This window comes from Rissa tridactyla, chromosome 8 (assembly GCF_028500815.1).
Source record: "Rissa tridactyla isolate bRisTri1 chromosome 8, bRisTri1.patW.cur.20221130, whole genome shotgun sequence".
Classification (NCBI taxonomy): Eukaryota; Metazoa; Chordata; class Aves; order Charadriiformes; family Laridae; genus Rissa; species Rissa tridactyla.
In genome coordinates, this window is record NC_071473.1 from 28,593,281 (window position 1) to 28,620,725 (window position 27,445).

The window sequence follows — 27,445 nt, forward strand, 5'->3', positions numbered from 1 at the left end:
TACCTCTACAGAAACTAACAGCAGTGTCATGACTGAAATTCAAAATTTCTGGATAGCAACAAAATTAGGAAGATTCCCCAGCTGCCTCCTGTATCATTACCTTCTTGGCTGCAACACGGGAGGTTCAGGCTGGACATTCAGAAACAGTTTTTCACCTAGAGCATGGTGCAATCCTGGAGCAGGTCAGCACAACGTCAGGGGATTTCTGTCCTTGCAGGTTTCCAAGACCCAGCCATACAAAGCCACGGCTGCCCTTATCTAGTGTCAGCAACAATTCCAATTCAAGGAGAAGGTTGGGCTAGGCACCACCAGAGGATTTCTCTACCCATTTTGATGATCCTGTGATTCTTTTTTTGCAGTCCACGGGACAGACACTGGCAGTGCCAACTTCTCATGAGGGTCCTACGGTAACTACAGAGGCAGTGCAAACATCTCAGACTTGGCCTTTACCAGCTCTGCATCTCCTCTGTCATGGTTAAATTCAAAGACTTGGCTCAGACTGACTCTGCAGTTAACAAATTTCATTTCCATGACTACAATGCAGACAAACTGTGCACTACTACTGCTGGGCAGGTTCAGATTCCACCGAACTGACCTGCTTGAAAACATTACTTTATTCTAAACCTTGTATTGAAAATGAGATGTAAAATTCATCTTTCTTAGTTCCACCTCACCTAGAAGCCATTTTTTTGTAAATAACAGGACGCAGATTTAATAGCAACTCATTATAGACTTCTGGGAATGATGTTTCAAGAGCCGCAAAGAAGAAATGAGCAGCTCGCCACTATCTGCACTGCTTCCTCATAATTCTGGCCTAAAACAAAACCACCAAGTCATTTTCTGGTAGACCAGTCAATTGAAGGGGGCAACTCCAGCAGGTATTTCGCCCTACACTAAGAGAGCACAGGACATGACAGGAGCCCCAGAGAAGCCTGCTGCTCTCCAGTGAGTATCACGATAATGAGGTCCAGTTCAGACCAGTCAACCAATGTCCAAACACCTGAAGCTGTATTAAATGAATCCCACCCAGTCTTCTTTCCCTGATTCAGAGAAACAAAAGGAGCATTGTTTTCTAGACCACAATTACAGACATTCAAAATCAAAGAGATATAAGAAGGAGAACAGATACATAAAATGCTGATATTATAATTCTAACCTAGTGAAGTGAACTTATTTTGCACGCATCATGGCAGCCCAACACATCCTGCTCAGCCACACAAAATCCTTTTAGAGACAGAAATTGGTCAGACAAAAACTTTGATACCTATTATCTATGCATTGTTACTAGCAAACCCTCCTCACACAGCCCGACAAGATCAACTCACTGCATCTGAAACAAAGTGCATAGAGAACCATTTTCGATGAAGCTGTTGTGCTACCCAAGACATTAACTTCCCATTAGTTTCCAGAGTCTGAAATGTCTCCTACAACTACACACCCAAGTGGTATGTTCATGTATCAATTCACCTGCTACTCCTCTGTTTTACTGGAGCAGTTGGAACAGCGTGGGAGGGAAAACCCAGACTCCTGCTCCCACAGCGTAGTGAAATAATGAATATGAACTAATTTACACTCACATCTGTGTATCCAAATATGCTTTGGAGTTGCCGCACAACTCCCCAGTGTTTCAACACTAACTTTGGAGAAGCAGACATATAAAAAGCCAGTCAGCCGTAAGTTCAAACTGCTACCGAGAGCCAATGCGCAAGATGCACAGACTCTCTGGAAGTTGGGTATTGCCCATCTCTACTAAAAAGAGCCATTTTTTAAAACCTGCAATTAGGGAGATTTACCCATCTCCCTAATAATTTTTAGCTTTCATACACAGGAGTGTCCGTCTGACAATCACACCTAACTTACAAAGTTTCATAATTACCATCATTCTACTTTGAAGGCAAAGATAACAGCTGGTATGCTGCAGAGTATCATAAATATTTTGCCTTAAAAAACTTAGCTATCTACAGTTATCTACAGCGTTCTTGAGTCCAAAAGTCTTCAAATAGCCCCCAACTTTCATTTGAAAGCAATACCTAACTATTTATATGCAACATAGGCGAGTATATGGCTTAGTGAAATTAAACATTTAGAAACACTGTTTGAATGTATTTCTAACATGTAAAATATTTTGTCCTGTCCTGTTCTCAAGTATGCTGAACTGCATCCCAGAGGGGGAGGCTGATGCTATTACTCATCTCTAATTTTAAGCGCTAGACAAAAATATCTAAAATTAAAACGCTGTTTGTAATATTAACACATGGTATAAAACTGAAAATGAATAAAAGCAAATCTTACAAGTCAGCATCTGGCCCATGAGCATGAACGTCAACCAGAGGCAGAATAAATCACGACTATTACCCAACAACAGATGGCCTTAGCTTGGGCCAAGATTTGCACTTAGATGAGATGACAATTTAAATAGACGATGCAGACCTGAGGCTGCTGGCAGAATGACTGGAAAAATATCAGCCTGGAAAGACAATATTTCAAACGAGACCCTAGCTCTACCATTCTCATTTTGCTTTTGAGTATCTCTACAGTTCGGTGATATTGAAGCCAGATTAGAGGGGCAGACAGATAAATATAGATATAGATACTAAAAATCCAGCCACAAACGTATTACCTTAATTTAATGAGCTGGGATACAGAAACACATTTTTTCCTGGGGATAAAGTCTGAAGCTGTTACTTGTTAAACTTCTTATAATAATCATATTTATTAAGTCCTTGCCACCATAAAACATTCTGAGCACTATATAATTAGAATATAATTAACCAGAGTTGTAAATGTTTAGAAATAAAGTGCCCCTGCAGAATGAATTTCCTTACAATCTCTGCTGGCTATTTCAGTGCCTGTTGATCTGCTTCTGGACTCGACGACACATGGAACTGCAATAAAGATTTTAAGGCTTCTTGCATAAGATCAGTGTTGTCAGGGCTCTAACAGGGATTTAGCTTTGGAGCCTCATGTATCTCTAACCCCCCCAGTCAACTGGCAATGGAAATCCTGTTCCACTGTGCTAGATTATTCCAAAACTGGCTGCTCCTGCAGCTTCAGACTGAGTCTCATGACACATGGTATGCTTCTCAAAGTCTCTACTACCTGGATGCGTGACAACTTGCAAGCATCTTAGCTTTCATTTTTAAACAAGAAAATAATTGTTTCTAAATCTCATAGTTAAAGGACATAAAGAAAATATCATCACTGCATACCACAAAGTTTCATTAAACAGAGAGTAAACATGCTACTCAAGGGTCTTATTTTTTATTTTTTTTTAAACTATCATAATTTCATAAGCTGGACTCTTGGCTTTTAAATTATTAGAATTGGCAATATTGCTTGTTTTGGCTTTTGCAATGGATGTCTTATCAGCAACACTACACCCAGCAACAGACGCTTCCTCGGGGAGCAATATGCTACCTAGCTATGGGCAATCTGCAGAGCTCCTCCTCCATTTCTGGGTGTTTGAAAGAAACACAAAGGAATTAGTCCTTGCAACGTGCCCGTGATGGAGGAAAATGTTACCAGTGCTATGGGGAATGTTTAGAGGAGATGTGCATGCATTTGAGGGATGCCTGAGCGACACGGGACACAAAGGAACGTATTTCCAAACCTGCCAAGGCTCTGCACTCTCAGCATGAGCTGTCTTTCCTCCTACCCTTGAGGTTACTTATCTGTCAAATCAATTCCCCTAGATTTTTCTTACCCTCTTAGCTGCTGTACTGAGGTAAAGGTAAGTATTTTTCAAAGACCTTTCCTAATGTCTCGGGCAAAAGCTTTACCAACTAGAAAATAATTGACATAACTTGATTTAAATGTGCTTTATTACAATTTATTTAGCACATCTGCCCACGCAAACGTTGTTTTTCATGCTACTGAAGGGCAAGCCATGCCTCTGACCCTTCCCAGTGGTTTGGAGCACGTACCCTTGCGAAGTATAGGTGTGATCCTTGTGGCAGCCATGCCTCCCCTCCTGCAAAACAGGCCCTAACTCACTTCTCACAAAGACTTTGTCAAGACGTCCAAACGAGCCTGCTCTCCGTTTTACAGATCCACCTCTGACAAACTAAGGATAATGTTTTCAAAAACAAGTGACATTTGTTACTTTACAGGAATAAAAGCTCCAAGGAGACTGGATTAAAATACCAATGGAAAAACCTTAATGTGCTTTTTGCGTAATTTGCCTTGATGAGGAGATTTGATCTTTACCATTGCCTTGGAGACCAGCTCTGTGCTAGAATATCGCAACTAACAAAGACAGTTGCCAGAGCAAAGTGGGCAAATAGAGCCGAGTGCCTGGGCATGCCAAAGGGTACTCTGTCCAGGCAGCTTCAGAAGGTTCTTACAGTAAACAAACACTGTAGCTGGGCATTTTTTCATCTCTGTTTATGACTAAGAGGTCTCGGAGGGAATCATGCCTCAGTCTCTTCCAGCCTGAATCTTCACGCTGTGATTCCACGACCATATTACAACCACTGTTGATACAGGAAGGAGCTTCCTACATCCCACTGAAGTGTTGGCAGCTCCCCAAAGCTGCTGTGGGTAATATTTGTCTTTAATGGCACTGCTTTTGGCAGGGTTCAATGTATCCTGATAGATTAAAAGCTTATCTATTAACTATCCAACCACGCCCAGTGATCTCAAGATGAAACAGATAGAAGGCAAGTGGGGTTTTGACTGTAAAAAATTGTGCATCAAATGCACGTAGCGTCTTGCAAACCTATTTTTTTTAACACCTTCAGGGATTTCAGGTCAATGAGATGACACTGGACCTTCTTTAGATTTATGCTTTTGGCCATACAAAGATCGTGAAACAAAAATGTGCCTTCACAGGCCCTAAAAGCTGCATGCAACTGCAGAGACTGCCCAGCACAGGTCCTCTGAGGAGCTGGACTTTTTAAACCCCTGGGCTGACAGAGCCAATGAGCCAGCTTTTCTTTCATAAACCATAGATTTCACACTTTTTGAAAATCTCAAAGTAATTGTTTCAGACTGTCTGGCTGTTGCCAGCGATGTGAGGTTTCTGTCTTGATCTCCTACACAGGCCACCTGCAGGGAACCTGCACCGAGCAGCAGCGCAGCCTTTGGCACGCGACTCTTAACTGGGAAAGAGTACCTGTGAAGCTGGAACTCGACCCTGAAGAGAGCCAGGGCTGAACTTCAGCAGCTCTCTGGTCACAAAAGGAGGCTGTTCTCCAGGGAAGAGAACTCACTGCAATGCACTTGTGGCCTAGGGGCTGATTCTCATTTACCCCAGGAGTTCCTCACACTGCCAAGCACATCGCCCAGCTCATGGTGTAAATGAGAATCAGGTCTTGGCATATCTGTTTCTGGTTTCCTCTGTCAGTCCAAAGAGGACGTGTATGAAAGTTTACAAATTTGTAGAGGAAATGGCTGTATAATTTCACCATTGATTCGGCTGGGTGATGGCAACCATATGGCATCCTGAGGATACACCACACTGGATACAGCGCTGGTCCATCTGAACATGCCAGAAGTTCCTGCAATATTGCTCTCTCTACCAGAGTGCATTAAACAGGGCAGTCACTACAGAGAGGAGGGTGCCTCTGAAATGACCACTGTCCTACCAGTTCGGTCTTACCCTTATGTCTGAAAAGCATAGTGGTAGATTTAAGAAGAGAAAAAAAGAGAGGAAACCAGTTAAAACCTCTACACAAATTGTGACTCACAGCTACAGTACTTGCTTATTATACCGTGAACTGTAAAGCTGCCTTGTTTTTTAAAGTTGATGTGCCTTTTTTTTCCTTTCTATTATTTTTTAAAGGTGGACCTTATAATTCCAAATGGATTTACTCACCCCATCATGGATCCTTACACAGAATCCGTGACATGCAAAGATGAATATGGGAGCGGGTGAAAGATGGGATAATGACGACAAGGAATCCACAGAAAAGCCGCAATAAAAATTCACAAGGTCTCAGCCTCTCTGCACCAGCTCTTGACAGCCCACCCTGGGAGGCCCCAGTAGCTTTACTATTTTGGGTTTAACAATAACCATTTAACTTAGTTTGTGAGAGTTAAGAGTTCTGCATATATTAAACTTGAGGTTAGCTAGCATGTATTAACACAGTTTGATTTTGCAGCATACCAAAGAGAGTTTGTGATCGAGAATTCAAGTCCCAGTCCCTAATAATAGAATTTAATTACTTTTCTAAGTTTGAAGCCTACTGCAGGGGGGAGGGCAAACTGTCCCATAACAGGAAAGCTCCAAGAAGCGGTGGGAATAGAGCTTCTTTTTCTGTTTTTATTTTTGCCAAAAGTGCTCCTATTCACACCGATGCTGTTCCAATCCCAGTGTTTCTGTGCACAGGTGTTTTTTACAGCCTATACTTTGCACGCAGCAATGAAGTGATGAGATATGCGTTTTATTTAAGCGTTTTACCAGAAATAGCTCAATCCCACAGTCAATAAAATGTCCTGTAGTGTAAGATTACACTTTTCTGACATTCCCAGAAAATTTTTTATAAATAACACCTAACTGCACTCTGGAACACTTTCTGGTCCCTGTCCCTGCAGAAGAGGGAGCTCCTATCCAGTTTAGTTCCCACATGAGGGACCTTTCATGAAGAAGTCTTTAATGCCTTTTATTGCCAACTGTGCTACTACCAGATGTGATATGGCCTAGGCTCCAAAACTAAACTAACCGGAAAGCACCTCGCTGTGAGTCAGAGAGCCTTGGGAAAATCCCAGAGACCTCAGAGGAATGGAAAATTCACTCTGTCACAAGCCTCCTTTGGAGGAGTTTCCTGTGTTCCCTTGTCACTGCAGCAAGTCCACGAGGGGGGCTCAGCTTTGGAGGTCAGCACTAAGCGTTTTCTCAGTGTAAAGGAGAACCAGTGGCAAAGGATCTCTTCTGGATTAAGAACTAAAAAGGTTATGGAGGCTACTAAGGATATGGACGCCTGCCGTGAACTGTGTCCTTCTCTGCAGCTCACAAGCAGAGACAGAAAACATCAGTAAAGCAATAATTACTTTTTGTCCTTTCTCCTTTTGGATTGAATTTATGTTATATTGCTATATATATAATATATATATATAATATAACAATATATTGTTATATTGTTATATGTTATAAGACCAAAAGGAACCTATAAAACAGAGGCCAAATTAAAGTGACCTAGTTTACATTTTTAAACGCCTCAGGCTGAGACATTTATTCAAATCATCTCTCCAGTAGCTCTTGACTCCCAAAAGATCCAAGACATAACAAGCAGTCACTACATGCTTCTATTTTAAAACAAAAAAATCTCTCCAGGTGTAAAAGCAGAGTACCCAGTTTCGCAATGACTTGAGGGAAACTAATCTTTCCTGCTGCTGAAGCTGTTCCTGATTTCCTCTTCCTGCCTGCCCTGGGCTGGGCATTCCTGCTGCTGCCCGAGCTGCTGCCGTCCTCCTCTGACTCTAAGGAAAGCCAACTCATCTTGCTGAGACGGAAACAAGCAGTGTGTACAGATATGACACTTTCCCCTACCTGTCTTCCAGCCACCAACCATTTTCAATTAGTGTTTTAGGTATCTTCTACCAAAGATATGACTTCTATATATTTGAGTAGCTATTAATAGATTTCTCTTCCCCAAACTTTCCCAGTCTGTTACATGTTTCCCTTAACAGATGTATACTTATAGCATCTATAATGCATTTTGGCAAGAAGTTCCTCAAGTCTACTTCTACTGTATGAATCGCTTCCTTTCCTTGGTTTGAACCTGCGGCCTCCTAGCTTAGCTTGCTGCCCTTTGTTTCATTTGGTACCCCGCTCAGGTCCTCCAGATAGAAGATCAACATTACGATTGAGAAAGCAAGAATAGAAACGCAAGGGAATCTCACTACTCCATCACGGTTTGAGCAGACCAACACAACAACCTTCTAATACACCACAGACTACAATGCAAAGTATTACTTAGACCCGCTAAAGGCAGCTGTAAAGCATATGTCATCTAAAAGTGGAAAAAATTGATATAATATTCAGTTTTTCTATTCTTATGGTTTACAATCCGGTTACTCAACTTGTAAGGCCAAAAAGGAGGAATTACGCCTTAAGATAACACTGAAATATGCTGAGAAGTATGTATCTATTAGTCAAACAGTAGAACGTACCCAATGGCCTCTGAGAAAGAATCCTGTCTCACTTCAGGAATCAGAATATGAGCACACTTCCAGAAGACAGGCCCACTAACCTTCTGTCTTACCAAAACATCTGTCTTCAGCCTCTTAACAAAGCGACACCATCCGCAAAATGACCAGCTATTCTCAAGCTCCCCATTCCTCTGCAAATCCCTCGTTCTGAAATTACCCAAGATGAACCCCCCTCGTTTCCATTCAAGCTTTTTGAATCTCACTTTTGACTTGCAACACATCCTAAATAAGAGGCACAAAACACCATCAGCCTTCCCTTGTGAACAGGGCATACTCTGGGAAATCACAGTTAGCAGAAGCTTGCGTGTACGTACATTAATTAGGCACACGATGAGGCACAGCAAAGCCAGTCTGATTGCAAAGGAGAATGAGGTGAAGACACCCCGTTTAGACTTTATTTCTATCATAAATATATTCTTCCTTGTCTTTATTCCTTTGTATAGGAAAGAAAAAGAAAGCAGAGACTGGACAGAAAGTCAGCCAATTAAACTTGTCTGCAGAACTGCTTTGCAAGGCCCAAAAGTAAAGAACAATGCATGCATTTGCTATGATGTAATTTTGGTTTGGCGGCAGATTAAAAAAAAATTCCTAAACGCAAAGTAAGAGGATGTGAAGAACAGAATTCTATGTTTAAGTAAACAGTTTTGGTTAAAATTGTATAGGAAGACTTTTAAGGACTTGAAAACGCTTTGATAATTTGTGTGTTATTTGTGAAAATTAGTTGAATTTCAAGATAAACTGGAAAAGATATGTGCATATGAATAGTTGACTCAGTTCTGCGCTTCTGTGAAGACAAAAAAGAATCCCAGCTTGCACTGGTGGAAAAGTTCCTCCTGTTACATTTGATAAGGATCAGATTTTCTTCTACAGGCTCTCTCAATCAACCTAGTATCATAAAATTTAAAAAAGTTTGCTCCAAATTATTTGAAAATTATGTTTCTCTGCCATTTTCTGTCCTTCCCATGGGCTACATAAGCACAGAAATACAGTTTATCTGTAACTTCCAGCTGAGGCTGTCAAAATTATCTCTGTAGATTTTACGAAGTTGTAAGACCCAAAAGGAATTAATTGTTTTATTACTACTACCCATATGAAGAAATTCCCCTCCTTCTCTAATTCACTGCAGCAGAGCTCTGCTTTTGCATAGCATCTGCAGGCTATTAGTTTTGCAACTGCAATCTGTAATTGCAAAAACATGTAATTTAGGTAGGGCATGTGAATAAGGTCCAGGAAAACCAAAAAGGATATAATCCAGATTCTTTGCTTCTCTGACAAAACGTTAACCCAAAGTTTCTATATTTGCTTGCAAGACCTCAGGTCTTCTACATAAGACAAATTCTGTATTCCCAGAATTACTGCCCAACTGGAGACTCAGCCCCAAAGAGCACACACAATACAAACTGGAGTGGGCAATGTTATTACACACACCTTTTTTTCCCCACTGTTCTGCCTTTGCAGCCCTGCCACATAAGCAGAGCGCCAACCAATGCAAAAAATGACGTGGTTTCATGGCCACGCTTCTTGGATCCAGTATCATGAGATGGACTAGACTGTAAATCTTTCTCTCTACATCAGATTCCCCACAATACAGAAGCTCAATGGGTAAAAAGAAATTTACGTCAGGCTTTCTCCAAATGCTGGATCAACATAACACTGTGGTTTAAAATCCATTTGCTAAGGAGGCTGTGCTCTGCTTTCTCTTCCAACTGAGTTCAAAGGATAGTGAAGTACTAGAACCCGTTGAACTAACTTTATGGTGAGATCTCCATCCTTAGAGGTCTACAGAGCCCACTTGACAATGCCACAGCCAACCTCACAGTGTCGGCAACAGCTTTCCCTCACACAGGAGGCTGGACCAGAGGGCTCCTCTGAACACCATTTCTAAGATCCACGAGGACCTTGTCTCAAATTTGGAAGGGTCTGTCAAGATTATGCTTCTGCCTTACCCTTTCCCTGCCTTACTAACTTGCAGGCCATTCATGAAAAGACAGTAGGAGAAAGATGTTGATAGCAATCAGGGCTACATACACATGAGAAATGTTTAGGAATAGCTACAGAAGTCCATGAAAGGCCACAGTCTGTGAGTGAACGTGCCTCTGCCAAAATAATTTCCTTTCAAAGCAGAAGAAAGCATCCTTGTTTACAGAGCAAAAATGCCCACACATGCAGGTAGTCGGGAATGAAAGAGAACTTTAAAATTCTAACCAGAACAACTGTCAAGTAGAGTCCCGACTTTAAGCTGTTTTAAGTCAAGGCAATTAATTTGATCACAGTATGTTCAATCGTACAACACATGGCACAAATCCAGCCCTGGTTTGAAATTACTGTCTTTTTGCCTTCTGCAGCAACAGAAATAATTTACTAAAATCTCCCACTGAATCTCCACACTATTAAGATAGCTGCAAGGTAAGAAGTACACCACCTGCAGTTGTCACTGCAACAAACCCATCATCTTTGATGGCTCAGCCAAAGAGCCAGAATTTGAACGCAGATGCAGGACTCAGTCTGAAGGACAGCCTTTAGAAAATGGATCCAAAAGATGTCCTGATGAAAATAACAATTATATTTATTACTGGTGCACAGGTGAATGTACATTTTAAGTTTTGGATAGTAGCACTGCCAGACTGTAAAACTCCATTTTACCGAAGCTGCTAATTATTCTAAAAAGTATGTACCTGGTCCGTCATATTGTAGAAAAGAACCAAACTGTTCATTAACCCAAATACTGAACGTGAGCAGATGCATGCTTGAGTGGAACAACTAGCACGGGATTTATCTTAAAACATATTTTAGTGTCTGCAAAAAGAACGTACATGTCCTTTGCAGCCAGGATATCGGGTACTGTATTCAAACGTGGTTTGAGGGAATAAAATGACATTTGGACAACACCAACTTACATCTCACAGTCACTGTGACTTTCTCCCTTTTCCTCATCCTTCCGTTGATCTGAGATTGTTACTAACTTGTTGGCGATACATTCACTGGGGAGGGTAATGTATATGGAGGAGGAAACAAAATAAATTAAAAGCAGTGAGTGGCAAAAACCAGGAACAGCTTCAATCCTAATGACAGGAGAGAATAAAGTAATAGTCTGAATTAAATTCTCGGCCAAAATAATTGTTAAATAGATGCAATTAAGGTTATCTAGAAATGATCCCAGTTCTGCAAATTAAATTTCTGCTCTGTCGAAGGTTTCAGTCAACAGTGAAACCCCAAGCCCAGTAGCAGAGGGTGCTCCTCTCTGTTCTTCCTGCTGGGACAGCCGCAGCTCGCTGCTGTTTGCCCTCGACTGCCCAAGAGCAGACAGCGACAGCCTGATTCTAATCTGCAGCCAGAGAGACGTTGCTTCTGAGAGCGCAGCAGATGTACAGGAAATTAGCAGCAACAAATCTTTCCTAATTGTGGAAGCTGAATCAGCTACACAGACATACATCAGAAGGACTGGAAAGTTTCTGTTAGAAACATTTTTTTATCCCTCAACTTTCTGGAAAAAGCAACTGACCATGAGTTCAGTCTCTGGCGATCTCCTCTTGCCCCCCATCCTCTAGCCTCTTATGCTCAAGGTACCTGAATATACCTCTCGATCTCTCCAAGGGTAATTCCTCTTCACTGAGATGGAGGGTATCACCTCACAGCAGTGGCAAGAAATTATGTTTAAGGTCAGAGACAGAAAGGTGTTTTAAAAATACAGGCAGTACTTTCAGTAAACTGCCTTTGACCTGTTTTTAAAAATCTAGGTCTCATTTGCATTGTGAGTATCTGCTGGGTAAAGTGGCTGTAGGTGCATCTCTCTGAGGAACCTAAAGAAATGGGTGCTCTTCCTTCTCTACTGATCTATCATTTTCCCTCCCCTGATTTCACTACAGAAAATGGTTTCCCCCTCCTTCCACATCCTGCTGAAGCTGAATAAAAGCATGCCTTTATATAAATATAAATTCAAATGCCACCGTCAAACCCGTAAGAATAAGACAACATGAGAGATACACAAAGAAACACAACCAGATAACAAGGAAACATGCACTCTTCCCAGCCAGCAGCGAGGCTGCATTTTTGCCCGAATCCCCTAGGATTTACCCAGAGCCCAGCAATGACTTCAGCTCATTGAGACTTGGGTGGGTCTCTGTACGCCTTGGCAGCGGGGACAGGCAAAGTTCCTAGGCCGCCGATGGCTGGACAGTGGTCTGGCACACTGGGGCCAGGGCTGGTGCTCCAAATCCAAGCTGCCTTTTGCTTTTCTCAAAATGTCGGTTCAGAGACAGCAAGGTTTTAACATCAAGATGCAGTGGGCTGAATCCAAAATCGACGGCAGCGTTTTAATCTGTGCAATGTGTATCGCGTTACAGATGCTTGTTGGAAAGATGTTTCTCATTGGGCAGATCCCAGGACATCTGTACGGCTATGGATTGATCAACTATTCATAGTTTCTTCTAATTAAAGAGATATTCAATGTAATAACGTTAAAGAAGTTGTCACCTTTGTTACTAATAATCTCAGCTAAAACATGAGAGTATGAAGTTCCCTTTCATTTTTTTGACTGTCGGTTTGCTTAACTCATGTTTACCCCAGCCTGATGATCTTCCTCCTCTTCACATTTCTAGCTAAGTTTCCCTTCTAAATCTCAATTCTGAGTCCAGTTTTGTTGCTAAGTGCCTGCTCTATTTGAATCTCTAGTGTTGCTGAGGAAGACGTAAATCAGTTCTGAAAACAGACTTCATTTTATAATGGGAAAAACGGCTACAAAGATTTAATGTTTTCCCCCCAAAAAGAAAACCTCAAACCAAAACAAGAAAACAACCTGATAGAAAATTGTCTTAAAAGCAGTAAATAAGTTACATCATTAACTCACACTTGGTGGCAAAATGGATCTGCATGCCTGACATTCTTCCTTAATCACCCCCAACCTACCTTACAAAAGTACACTTGAGAATGGCTGGGCAAATCCTACAGGTGGCTGACCGCTCTGACCCCCATGGCCACCAGAAAGGAGAGGAGGAACCTCCCTCCTTCAGCCCTCATGCTCCCTGCCAACCTCTGGCAATTGTCAGACTCTCCTGCGAGTCCCCTGAAATCTTCAGGCCATTTTTCTGCCAACACGATAAAATGGCTCAAGGACGGATCTGACAGAGCATGCACAACCAAGGAAACACTGGCAACAGGAACTCTCCTTTCTGGTGGCGGTAAACTGTTTAATTGGCTCACTGCCTTTTACCCTAAAAAAAAGCCTGGAAGCTACTCATGTAGCTAGGGAAGAGAAGAAATCATCTGGTTTTGAACAGTGTGAGAGCAAAGCATTATTTTCTTTTTTTTTTTTTTTTTTTTTTTTTACTACAGTGCTGTCAGAACTCATACAAGCCATCAAAACGTACAGCACTGTGATGGAGGCAAAACACTGCACTTCTCATGATGAAAATGGCAGTTTCCTTAGAGAGAAGCTTTCTCTTGTGACAGCAATTGTTTACTTGGATCCTGGTCTGAAGCCTGACTGATAAATGATCAGGGGTGTAAACTGGCACAAGAACATCACACTCCCTGTCCGCCTTGTGACTGTGCATGTGAGTAGCTGCCCGTCTGTCTGCCATAGCAATTGAATTAGCAAGATCACAGGCAACAGCTTAGATTAAAGAGAGTGAAATGTCAGCTCCAGGAATATAAAAACATAGCTAGATGCTTGCTTGCATGCTACTCAAAAGATCCATCAAGCTATAGCTTTCAGCCTGGGCCTGTCTCTCTTCCTGGAGAGCAATATGTTTTCTTCTATCAGTACTTGCCAACTCTCAACCACATTTAAAACATAATGGCTCAAGCAAATAGAAGCCTTTCATCTCCCCACTTAGGGTGAGATTAATTTTTTCCAGCTTTAGCTGTCTGACAGAGCTGTCTAGGCTCCCTTTAAAAACTACAGAAGGAGAGAGGCACCTCCAGAAGGAAATTCAGTCCATGCAGCGGAAGGTGTTTGGGATAGGTGGGAAAAACTGAGGGGCTTTTCTGCCTCTATTGAGTGGAGAAGGAACCTTGTGTGGTGCTTGAGAATTTGTGGTGCCTGGTAGTTTGTAAAGAAGCAACAGAAGTCTGTGAAATTATTTAAGAAAAAAACCAGAAGTATTAGAGGAACACTGCAAATCACGCAAACCTAAGCCAAATGTGGGGAGTGTAGCCAGGGCATTGAGGAAAGTTTTGTCACCTTCTGTTCATCATTGATGAGACCACAGCTGGAACACCATGTAAAGTTTTGGGTCCCCTTCTCTTCTCCCAGCCAAAGATGGATGTGGGGAAACTGAAGAGAGGCCAGCAGAGGCTGGGTGGTCAGGGCTTGGGGCACGTGGTCTGCGAAGAGAGATGAAGGGAGCTGGGCTGGTTGAGTCTGCTGAAGAGGAGACAAGGGGGCCAACCTAGGAGCAACCTACAACTAGCTGAAGGGAGTTACAGAGACAACAGAGCCAAACTCTATAGTGCTGGATGACGGCCACGTGTGGTGGTTTGGGACATTCAGATTCTTCACCTGCCAGATGGTGCAGTCCCGCGATGGGTCATCACAGAGGCGGCAGGTCTCCTTATTCTAGGTGGGTCCCAAGACTCAGCTAGACCAAGACACAGCTGATTTAGTGCTGACAATAGTCCCGCTTTGGACTAGAGACCTGCAGAGGTCACTCCAGCAAACACTCCTATGATTTTGTGAACATTCACAGTTTGAGCGCAATTGTTAGCAAGTAAAAAACAAAACTGCAACACTGCACAAGACTGTTAGTGGATTTTTACAAAATGCTTTTCATTAAGGATTATTTAGAAATTCTGGTGTACAAGGAGGTGGTGCCAGTGACACCAAACAGAAATGAATTGGTGCAGTTCTCTGTGCACATCTCTCTTGACACGTGCCACTAACTTAAACATCTAGAAACACAATAAATGCTTTTGCCTTCAAGTATTCTAATTATGTACATTTTGCTTGTGAAACAAGAAGTCTCACGCTAATTTCAACATTTTCTGCGAACATACTGCAAAGTATGATGCAACCATATCAGAGAACCACAGAAGCCGTGTTTTCATAAATGTGGGTTTTAAAAATGAAATGCCCCATTGAAGCCACTGGAGTTTCCAGCTTTTCTAACTATTTCAAAATGCAGGGGACACTTAGGTCAAAGAAAGGCTCTACTGGAATTTTAATCATAGAATAAAGATGTGAAGAATGATGCATGAAGGTTTTTAGACAAGTACATCGCTGTACTCTTGTACACTGAGACTACAAATACTACAGCAAAATAACTGATCTCACTGTGTGGATAGCATCAATTGCACGGGCACTTTTTTTAACCACGTGAACCATGCTCCCATATGAGCCATTCCCTCTTTTTCTTACTACTGTAGTGGTTTTAATTCTACACAAAAAGAATGAACATCTTGGACTCAGCACAATTTCTGCAAAATATCAGAGAGGTACTGAGCACCCTGAAGGCACTAACTCGTAATCCTCTCCTCCAACACAGCTGGAGGGCCACTCAGCTCGTCATTAACCGATTTAATATGTGTAGTCTCTATTCTATTACCCCAGCTGATCAATGAAAAGACGTAATCAGGCCCACAACACGAAGGTACACAGAAAAGCAAGAGCCTGGGGCTAGTTCATCCTGGTGCATGCGCTCCCTTTCATTTCCATTCCCTCTTGCCCTCTGAACCTCTCCTGGCTCTGCAAAGCTACCCCTGACCTGCACAAAGGCAGTGTGAACTCCAGGCAGTCCCGGAGCTGCAGATCATTTCCCGCTCTCCCTCTGATCACACAGAAATCTCTTTATAAGAATACCAACAGCATGCACAGCCCTATAACAACTGCACATGCTGCCAGTGGGAAGGAAACACAGACAAGGAGCACAGCGATGCATCGTTTGCTGGGTCAGATTCAATATTGTAATTTCATACCAGCCAACGCAGCTGCAGCAAGGCTTTGTCAGGATGTTTTCAAACAGAAAAAGCACTGCAAGCAGACAAAGGTGATTTGTAACAGAATCGAACAAAAGGTACCATAGCCATTGGTGCCAGGGTTCTGGGTTTGTCTTCCTTCTTTTAATCCAGATCAGTCCTGTTCTCAGGCATCTATTTTCTATGAGAATTGAATTACTGGAAGTGACTTTTATAAGCAAACATGTAAATTCTTGAATCAACTACTGAGATTTGGAGAGACTAAGTAAATCACAAGGGCTGTCAGTTTTGATCCACGTGCAGAGGTCCTAATCCGCAGGATAATGGACGGTGATGGTTATTAATGGCCAGGAGAGCAGAGGAGGGATAGGAGTGCTGCAGGGATTTAAATGCCAATTATTCGAGAACATAGAGGACATCAGGCTGTTCTCCCTGACAAGATCTGCAGCCCTGTTCTCTGTACGCAGTCACACGTGTGCAAGATAACGAGACTGAAGTACTTACACACTTTTAACACTCACTTGTTACATCCTTTTGGCAAGTCACGTGCTGTGGGTAAAATCCTCATCCTGGACTGCCATCCCAAACTGACACTAACCAACTCTACATTGGAACAGAAATATCCTGTCATGACATTACAACAGTTTACCCGGCTGGCTTAACACTCCTTTTTTAGCATTTGTTGTATCACCTCTGTGTTTAGCCTGAAGCTAAAGAGTTTCTTTCTGCTTGTGTAAACATCGTTCTTTACACTTTGTCTTATTCTAGAGAATATCCTAGAGCCACAATTAACTGCTTTTGTCAAAATTATACACCAAGAAAACTGCTGCATCTGTCCTTTTTCTCCAAATGACAGAGTGTTTATGTCCCGTTTCATTTCTGTACACACTTCTCTATGTTGGTGCTTGAGAAACTAAGCTTGAGAAGTTCGCAAACTTCTTGCCTAGATGGTATGCGGCACCTTGGTTGCCTGCCGGAGAGTTACAGCTTATGCCTGTAAGCACATACCAAACAAATGGTTTAGCAAAATCAAAGAGGAACCCACAGTGTATTTCCCTGATGTCAAGAAAATACCCTTCTGGAGATGCTAGCCCCAGACTACTTGAGACAGCAAAATGGTTCCTTTTCAACCTCATTTTCCAGTAGTCACCTGCCCAGCGATTGCCTACTGAGCTACTGATCCTAGTGAAAAACTCCTGGTCCGAGCACTCAGGACTGTTCTTAGAAAGTAGGAGAGTCCCATGCTGGTTTCCTGGAAAGGAGATTAAACAAGGGCCTCCCAGATGCTAACAAGTGACTTAACCCAGGAACCTCCACACCGGCCAAGGCTTCAGGGAAGGAACCATCAATGAGGAACAGCTTGGGAATGTCCATTTCTATAGTCTCAGAGGAAAGTATTGTTTAACACACAGGAGCCTGGCTGGACTTAAATCAAGAGACAACAGCCTGTGTACCTTCCTTGCACAGAGCGAGCTCTCAGTCTGAGCACAGCTTAAGGTCCTTTTCCTCATATTGGGTATTACCCCTCTTTGAGATAGCTCATACTTCAAACCTTATTTTGGATAGTCATGAAACCAAGGAACAATAATAATCACTCATGCAATGCAATGCTTAGTGGACCTTTGCTAATCAAACTCCCAGGGCAGTGGCCCATGGGATTTAACAGATAGGCCATTTCTACCTAGGATTTTAAGCGGTGCACGTGCTGTTTGAGTTGTTCACCTGTCCCTCCCGCGTAGCTTTGCCTTCTCTTGATGAGAAATACTTTCTAGTGCCAAAATTATTCATGGGCAGATTTTAACGTTTGTGATCAAAACACAAAGAGGATTCCCTCAAGAGTGGTTTACAGCATGAAAGATCTCTCAGCTTTGCCCAAGATACTCCAAATTCTAAATCACTGACCCAAAGCCAGACAGTTTCCATCAGCTATGCTGGCAAAACTGGAGTTTATCCAGCTACGTGGTGAGAAGCAAGCCATACCAGGCATGAAGCAAAATGATTTCATTCTCAGACCCATCTCTCCGCTTTAACTGTCAGAAACAAAAGTCCACCCTACTGGGAGCTGGTATAGAAGTATATTTTTAAAGAATTAAGTGGTGAGAAACTGCTGTGGACACAGGTAGAACACACTTATATAGGACTCTAATAAAAGAGCGTTTAGCCATAGAGCCTACACTTCTGCAACAAACCCATCCTGATACTGGGATAAAACACAGAGAAGAAACAAAGACTGCATTCTGGGGAAAGGCCCTACTGCTTTCTAGGATTCACAGAAAGGACATTTAGGTGCCAGAGTCTCCTAACATGTCTTAGCCCTTTATGAGAAGCAAGTGAATTTCCGCAACTACTACTCTGTCCTTCCATTAGCCATCCTGGCAGATCAGCCACAAGGAACCATGAGTCCCATAAGTAGAAAACAAGTTTTGTGTTCCACTCTCCAACGGTTTTAAAGCCAGTTACAAGTTTCAAAGCCAGCTTACAGATAAAAATGTACAGTTAATTTTATCACACTTCTTGTCCTAGAAATGTAAGTAAGTGATTTAAAAATAAAATCTGGAAGCTGCAAGTGTTCTGTTTGGTCCAGTGGGAGGTGATGATAATCTGTACACGCTCATAATAGCACCTGGGCTCTTACTTCATAAAATAAGCTTTGTGTGCTGTCCAGCTAAAAATCTGACAAAAGGATTAACTCAAACTGAAAGCAAATAACTTCATCTGACCAGAATTAACTCTAAAAGTGTGCCTAAGATTTTAAATAATGTTCTCAAATGTAATACTGTAATAATTAACATTCAGTAAAAGGTAGGATTTATATTGTGGACGCAAACACTACTTAATGAAATCAAGAACATCTCAATTCTGCACATTTTGCCTCTATAAAGACTTCGTCTAGAGCTTAGACCGATATAAAAACTGAAAATGAACGGCAAAAAATCAGCAGTCTGAAACTGTGAAAACGTGAAGTCCAATTGAGAAAACAAGCACGGGTATTTCAAAGTGCTCTCTGAGTAAACTATCATTCAAGGCAAATGAAACCATGAAGGTCATCTTTTCATGCAGAAGCTCATTCCTACCAAACACAAGTCAATGTTTTACTGGCTACTGCAGCTGCAGAGTTGAAGGTATCATTTATGTCTTTATACAGTTAGGGCTTGGTCAGCATCAATTCCATAATGAAATACTGCTACAGATCATAAGCAAGAGCCCATCATTCCTTTCTGGGAACTGTTCAGAATAATCTGAGCCAAATTTTCTTCAATGAATACCATGCTATCGCTAAAGATAAAGGCATTATTATCTGGCATTATTAAAGCATTATTAATGCATTATTAAACTTGGGTTATTTCCTGAAGGAAAGGAACTGCTTCAGAGCTGCATTTCCACTGCCTGCTCTAACTGAATGCACATTACTTGTTTGTGGATAAACTTGTGTTCCTGCTCACTTTGTTGTCAGCAATTGACTGTTCTCTGTTCTTAGTAAGTGAGATACCGCTGTCACTTCCTTTACTGAGACAATTCCCACTTCATAATCAGATCTTCCTCCCCCACTTCCCGATTATACTTCTCTTGCCTATGTCCGCACCAATTTCATAAGCAGTGGGTCTTTTACAGCGGCTTTCCAAAACCACCAATCTTCCTCTATTTCTTGCCCGCAACTCTTTGTCTGTCAAGCATGCAGCACATTTTAAATACATGTATACTGTTACTGGTCACGTCTGTCTGCAACCAGTTTGGGTTTTGGAGCCATTTTTTGCAGTATGTTTTATTTTCACTACAATTATCTACAGTGTATGTTGTCCTTCCAAATACTAGTTTAAAAATAACAAAGTATTAGTTAGGCCTGGGACATACAAGGCTGAAAGAAGTTCAGTGACGGCATTAATATGATTCATGAAGTTCCAGCAACCATACAGAAGACAAATGAGTCAAGACTATACACACAAAACTCAAGAATATCTTTTGCTCCACACCAGACATATCTGAGTTACTTTTCTGTCTCTACTTACACGTCTGTCCTCAACACCACATTCATTCTCAATTTTATTTGGAGGACAGTGGGGTTCAAAGGGACCCAAGGAGATAAAAATCAGAGTGAGTAAGACTTTGCTTCCAAAATGTCTTGGAGACATTTCCAAAGGAAACAAAACCCCACTTGATGCGACAGGCATTACCTCCCTTCTTAGAAACGCATTTTGCATTCTTGTTCCGGTCCCTCCTAACCACTGTTTGCGTCTGGCTGAGCCAGACAGCTGCTGCCCGGGAGAGGCTATGCTGCAGCTGGTAGTTGCTGGCTGCTCCTCTTTGGCTTCCACTCACTACACATCCGAGGTGTCTCATTGCCCGACTCCTTCGCTTCCTTCTTCGCTCAGCCTGATGGCCCGGATGCTGTCCCTCTGAAGCACACACATAGCCCTTTGCTTCTTTACTTTTGTATTTGTGTGCACATATTTTGATAATCCCAGGATTAAGAGGCCATTTGTGCTCTACAGACCAACATACATTTTTAGACTTAATTTTAGATTCTTATATTTCTCTCTGGAGGTTTTTAGACTAAGCAAGAGCAGCCCTGACATGCTACAAGCTAAGTATCCATAAGACCACAGAGAACCCTTCTCCCCACCACCTCCCAGTCCCTTTGACAGTCAGCTCTCCCTGCTCCCCACTGACCAGAAATATTCCACACCAGGAAGGATGACAGTTTGAGAAAGACCAAAAAGAACAGCTTGCTTCACTGTTTTCATAGGGACACCAGGACTTTGGGAGGAGAAAATTCTCTCTGACATGGAGAAAATCCACAGTTTAGCCAGCAAATAGAGAATCTGTAACAAAGAATGCAGCCAGACTTCATTTTCACTATTGACACTTAGATGGAAACAGGAGGTTTTCATAATGGATTTTCAAATTTGAAAGTCAAATGCATCCATAATTTGACAGAGGCTGGCTCGCTGAGCTTCAGGGCATGCTGAAGCACAGTCACACACACTGTTTGCTTTCTCAAATTTTCCAGGGAGGCAAAGGTTGGCCTCACAGAGAAGACAGGTTAAAGGGTGACCTCTGCTTCGAATGGGACAGGCAATTTTATCATAGATACTATGCCCTTACCCTCAGTTCTTTCAGCATATATTATTCTCAGCATCTGTATACAATATAGGACAAGACTTTAAAATCCTAGGATCCTGGAATAAAGTCATTTTTCCTCTCCATAGCTAAGGGCAGGTTCCCCAAGGAGAAACGGGAGTTTCTAAAATCTTTCTAAAATCTGCGTGTTAGCTCGCAGCAGTTGCAAATCCACAGGACTCAAACGTATAAATTAGCTACTGTGTCTTTAGGACCAGCAGGATGATGTGAGTCTAATCGTTGCATTTTATCTGAATGGAAGACCAAATTATACATCCCAGCCCACGGAAATCCACAAAGTCAACAGCAGAAAACTTCATGTTCAGTAAAAGCCACCCATTGTCAAATGTAACAAAATAGGAGAAAAGCATACGTTAGGACTGAATTTCTGGCTATGAAACATTCTCTGAAGCTGACTTCTTACAATGCAGTTTTTCCTGCAGGATGCAGATGGTGTCAAGAGTGCAGTGAGTTGTAACCTGCCTCACTCACGTTCTCTGAATAAATTCAAACTATTGCTAGAACTGACTTGTGCAGCACAGCAAACTACTGCTATGCAAGAACGTAAAAGCCAGGCACTGTAATCATTTGCTGCCTGAAAGTAATATATCACCCCAAATACAATTAACACAACACAGGCTTATTACCAACAAAAGCAAAACACAACTTAGATATTTTTATTCCTAGCACATTGAGTGTTCACACAAAGAAAGAACAAAAGATCTGATTTACATTTGGCCTAGTCACTTTAGTGAAAATTTGTCTGCAGAATTTGAGAAGTCCTTAAATGCTCACTGCAGATGTTGGCTTGTAGGACCAGAAATTCATATCCATAATAATACGTTTCCCTGAAGCTCTATGATTTAAGTGCCATGATGGCACCAAAGTAGAAATTTACAACATGAAATTCTGTCCCTATTGAAGTTGGTGAAGGCTTTGCCACTGATTTCCACAGGGCCAGCATCACTCTCGCTCTAACAAATAATAACCAGAATCACCTTTTAATATCTATTTTTTTACTGCAATATACTGTAAGATATTGTACGTGCGCTGCATTAAATGTAATTGGCAAACTTTGATATCAGGACACATTTGTGCTTTGAAACAAATAGAGAAAGTAGTGAGAGGGAACGCTAGTGGCCTTCTACATTTCCTAAGTGAATCAAACTTTAAACCATGCTTTCCTTAAGAACAATAATTACATTCTTAGCCTAAAATAATGACACTGTCCATAATAAGCCTGCAGAGATGTCATCAAAGGGTCACTGGCAGAATGTTCCAGGACAAGGACATCTACTGCTTAATCACTGCAAGTTGCGTGAGGATTCTGACCCTGACCACACAAGAGTGGTTCGATCTGGAGCAGCATTAACAGGCTGAAGTAAATTGGAATGGATTTGTTTTCTTCAATGATTTCACTTTATTACCTTTCAAATTAAGCTAGCTATTCAAGTAATCCTAGACACAACCTCAAGGTCTGAATACTGCATGGCAAAACAGATGCGAGCTCTGAGACAGAGAGCTGTTTCAGTGCCAGGCTTACAGGAGACCTGCCGTGGCAGCCAGACGCCTACCTCCCTGCTGGCAGAGCACCCTACACCAACTAACTTGGATTTTGCAGCCGTGCTCCACTGGGGTTTTAGAACAGATCAAGCAGACTGGATATCACAGATGTTAAAGGGCAGAAATCAAAGGGGTTGATAGAGCAACAGACTCATTCTGCCTCTTGGAACTGGGAAAAATGGAAGGAAGGTTCAGCGCCAACTGGAGACTCCAGCGTGCTTCAGCAGAGCTCAAGCTGCCATACCCTTTTCACAGAAGCACGGCAACTTGTTCTCAGTACCCGCTGCACAGACCTTTCAGCTCTGAACACGCTCCCAAAACCAACCTAAAACAGCCCAATGTAGACACAGCCTGCAAAGATGTAGCTTCTGAGTGCTGGGCCATTTGGGGACAGCAGAGGGCCCAGGTGTGAATATATACTACTGGGAACACATACCTTATTACATTGCCAGGTATTCGTTTCTGCAATGCTAAATGACTGATGAAAACGATGGCTTCCGAAAAGTTAGGCAAAGAGAAAAAGTAAAATTAACAAGTTAACATCTCAAGAAATAAATGGTGACGAGCCCTGCCTACGAGGGATGTTGGCTGCTGAGGCCTGGCAGGGCTGGGAGACAACACTGCCTCAGTTCAAGAATTCTTTACTCACTGTCAGTTACATATTTCTTCTTCTTTAAAAATGACATTACAGATTCCCCTGGCAATGGCAAAAAATTAATTCCTCTAGACTCCCAGAGTGAAATCCCAGCTTCTTGTACGGACACAGCTGATCCAAATACGACTTTTATTTTCTTCTATTCTTTAAAAAAAGTAAAATCAAACTCCAACTGTAAATATGCAGACATGCAAGCCTTCCATGGCAAGGAAAGAAAATAAAGTTGAAGAGATGATGAGAAATTTGTTCTTACGGGTACCAAGCATCATCAGAAGATGACACAGCGCATTTCAGCTTTGCTCCCCCAGCTTGCACCTTCAGAAACCCTGGCTAAGTCCTACTATATGAGAGAGGCATGGGCAGCCCTTGCTAATGCCATTTTCTAGAAAATCCAAGGAACTCAGGGCACAACATGCAGAAAACACACAAAAACCATGTTAAATTTTGGCTCATGCACCCAGGAGAGATGATGGGTTATGTGACACCGCACACAGAGCGGAACGCCTGTGGAAAGAGGATCCCAGAGGCATCAGGTGGGAGGGATCTCTGGAGATCCATAGTCCTACCTCCCACTTGCAGCAGGACCATCACCAATACCAGAACCATCCACTCCCTGGGACTCTTAACTGGAGGATTCCTGTTCTTTTGTATATGGCTGTTAACAGTTTATTAAGTGCTTGGGAGTGTCTGTGTGGCAAACAGCCAGAGGAGGACAAAACCTACCATCTCCAGGCCTTGCCTTCTAACTTGGACAAGCATACAAGCAACAGGAGTGAACAGTCCCATAGCACCGAGGAGGAAATCAGTCCCCTCTCTCAGCTCCTAATCCTCACTGAAAATGGAATTGTGGTTCAAAGAAAATTAAGTCAGCAGTCCTCAGGAGAAGGTTGAAAGGGCACCTCCCAGGCTAGGGCCCTGCTGATGGCACCCCTCGGGCTGCGCGGGAGTCCTTTCTTCTGCACTCACAAAAGAATCCAAGCAAGTCATTTAAAAGTGCCTCAGGGCAGAGCTTGTCACTAGATCAGGTTTGCCCTGTTAAAATAATAAATGAGGTAATGCATAAAACTGCCTTCGATTTGAGGATGTTTCATTCATAAAACAGAAATACCATCAGCTTTACTACGAAATAAACTTCATAGATGGTTTAAAAAAGTCCCTGCACCTCTCCAAGCCGTAGGGATTCTGTGGCACAAGACACCCTGTCCAAGGACAGCTCTGCAAGTCGAAATGAGAGCTCACAACTTCCAGGTTATTAATCCAACAGTGCAAACAGAACCTATGTACTCGTACAGGCATTCAGGTGGACTACAGCAACGTCTGCAAGTAAAGAACTACGCAAACACTATTCCACTTTTTGTTCTGAGTTTCCAGAAAAACTTTTATAATCAATTCTTCACTCCCTTCTACTCATCCTCAGGATATGTGGAGCCTGGTGCCAGCTATATTTGTGTTGCTAACTGAAAGAACAGAGAACATGCCAAGCATTTAATAACAAAATTCCAGCCCTGTGACACAACCCAGTAATCCCCAAACTGGAAACTAACCTCATATTTCTATTCAGCATAAACCCCTAATCCTAACAAGAGCACCTCTGTTTTTATTTTGCCCGGACATTTTCTAAAGGTGTGTATCTCACAAATTAAGAAAGCTACCATAGACCAAGTCGAACAGGGTTGTTACCTATGTACATATGACATCTACAGATTGGTAGAATTATGACAACACAGAAACTGCTGAAACTAGTTATGCTTCTCTGTGTGCTCTTACACAGAACTGGTTATAGCTGGATGAGCTGCTGTAGTGGCAACTACTGGTTCCCCACCACCTTGGGACCCCTCTCAGGACACTCCTATGATGAGAAAACAAATGGAGAGTTGCAGGGTCCTAGGAAAACCACAGGCTATTATCTAATATCACAACTGCAAAATAGCAAGGCAGGAGGCTTAGCAAGCCACGAACACAGGTTCAGGCCAGGGACGAATAGGCATTATAGACATGTCTAGGGACTTAGCAAGATCTCTGCAAAAAGGAGGGAACAAACTCTCCCAACCCCGAGTTGGTGTTTCAGCCACTGTTTTCTTTGATCTTTTCCATCACCAGATCCCAAGCAGCTTCTCAATACTGCAGCTGTCCTGGCTTCAACACCACTCGGGCCTGCAGTACAGAAAAAGCCATCAAACACCTGGAATTCCATTTGAAAACAGCTTTTACTGTCACTACCCATGCTGCAGATGTGAAGATGTGCCTGACAAAGCTGTAGCACAACCCTGCGCTGTATCCCAGCACAGACAGCAGAATTGCTCATCTGTCTCGACTCACAAGTCACAAAGCAGCAGAAAAATTGTGCCAGTGCAGAGTCCTGTACAGCTGCAATATGTGACACATAAAACTGCAAATTCAAGTGTTTTAGTGGAAGACAGAAATAATATTATGTTAAGCTGTCAAAAATAATTTGTGCACAGGGTACATAAATTCCTACACCCAGAAGCACAAAAGGTTTATACACCTATTAAATAAATATCCCGTTAACTACTCCAATTACTGGCCTGCTACCATGCACAAGTGTTTAGCCACAGGGTTCATGCAATTTTGTGCTGTCTTGCCCTGGCACTACAATGTTTTATGCAAAGCTCTCTTTCCATTCCTAACTGTGATGGGCATATTTTGCAAAGACCATGATCTGGACATATTATTGTAAAGGATATACAGAAGCATCACTCAGTGCTAGAACAGCCTTACGGATATATACAAAAGGACAGAATTGAACAACTACTACACTTACTCTGCGAAATGACACAACATAGAATGTATCTTCCCTTCTGCGAATAGCTTCAAAAAAATCTTGATAACTCCTTGGAGAGGCATAATACACTTGCAGCTCATTCCCTGAGTTCCTGCTGAAATAAAGAAGGGGAGAAGGTAATTATTTTAGACAAGAAAGTTAACTTCAGTGAGACAATGACTTTAAAGACCCGCTTTTCAAAGGAACAGCGGCTCTTCATCAATTGAAAGAAGCATGAGGAACATTAAACACAGGTGAAAACAGTGAAACTACTGGGTATTTTTTGAAAGTTCAAGGTGCTTTAAAGGTCTTGCTGCAGGAAACTTTTCCAGGCTTGATTTTATTAATGGTTTTGAGGTTGGCAAAAACCCTCTTGCTAGCTCAACAGAAAAAAAAAAAAAAAAGTTTCAAGTCAACCTAAAGTATCTGAAAAATTGTGGTGACTTCTGAAAACAGATTTTAGGAAATTTTAGAATGAAATGTCATTCTGAAATAAAAAAATCAAAACTTTTAATATGTTTTAAATGTTTTTTTTACTGCTAAGGATCCAATCACTCAAACTGAAAGAAGAGCAAAGTTAACCATAAATAGAGCTTTTTTCGTTTACTGTCAAGTGACAACTTCACCTTCTCTCTCACCCACTTTTTTTTTTTTTTTTTTTTTGCATCTCTTTGGTCAACTCAAAGATTTGCTCTTGATTTTCACTTTAGACAGTGGAACAAAAATAAGATATTCACATAATTCTGGCTTATCTTTTTCACAATTCTCATCTCACGTATATCAGATGTGAGGAAAAGACACTCTAAACTATTCTAAGCAAAAACACTGGCAAGTCATACAATCATGGTACTTATCCACTGTTTATCTTGGAAAGGTGAGAAATTCCTAGCACATATTGCTATCATGTATACTTCCCTAGTCCCGTTCAAAAATAACACATTTAATCGAATTGGAAAGCTGTACTTACACAAACCTTCAACTGGACCTTCAACCAGTCATTTTTATTCTTTCCCAATTTAATAGCGTACTGACCATTTGCAGTATTTGTGGCCAAAACACTGACCAGGCTATCCCTCCCAAGCTGTCTTCTCCTGACCCAGATTTTAAACTATGGTGGCTAATTTAGATTATTTTGGTATGTTTCTAAAATACACATAACTACACACCCAAAACAAGGCACAAATCTATCAAGTGATTTTCTTGAGCAGCAGTAATAGTAGACCATTATTATCTCCTCTTCTACTGCTACCATAGTCCTGTCGCAA

At 41.9% G+C, this 27,445-nt stretch overlaps 1 protein-coding gene across 5 annotated transcripts in view; it reads right to left on the reverse strand.

Annotated features, from left to right (window-relative positions):
- The window catches only part of ATF6 (activating transcription factor 6), a 94,281-nt gene that overhangs the window by 22,189 nt on the left and 44,647 nt on the right, over positions 1-27,445 (reverse strand). For 3 of the 5 annotated variants that reach the window (XM_054210536.1, XM_054210533.1, XM_054210534.1), the window contains exon 17: positions 26,181-26,295. In XM_054210536.1, the coding sequence (XP_054066511.1) occupies positions 26,181-26,295 (115 nt within the window). The remainder of the gene's footprint in view (positions 1-26,180; positions 26,296-27,445) is intronic. The other 2 variants (XM_054210538.1, XM_054210535.1) reach the window with 1 other exon arrangement.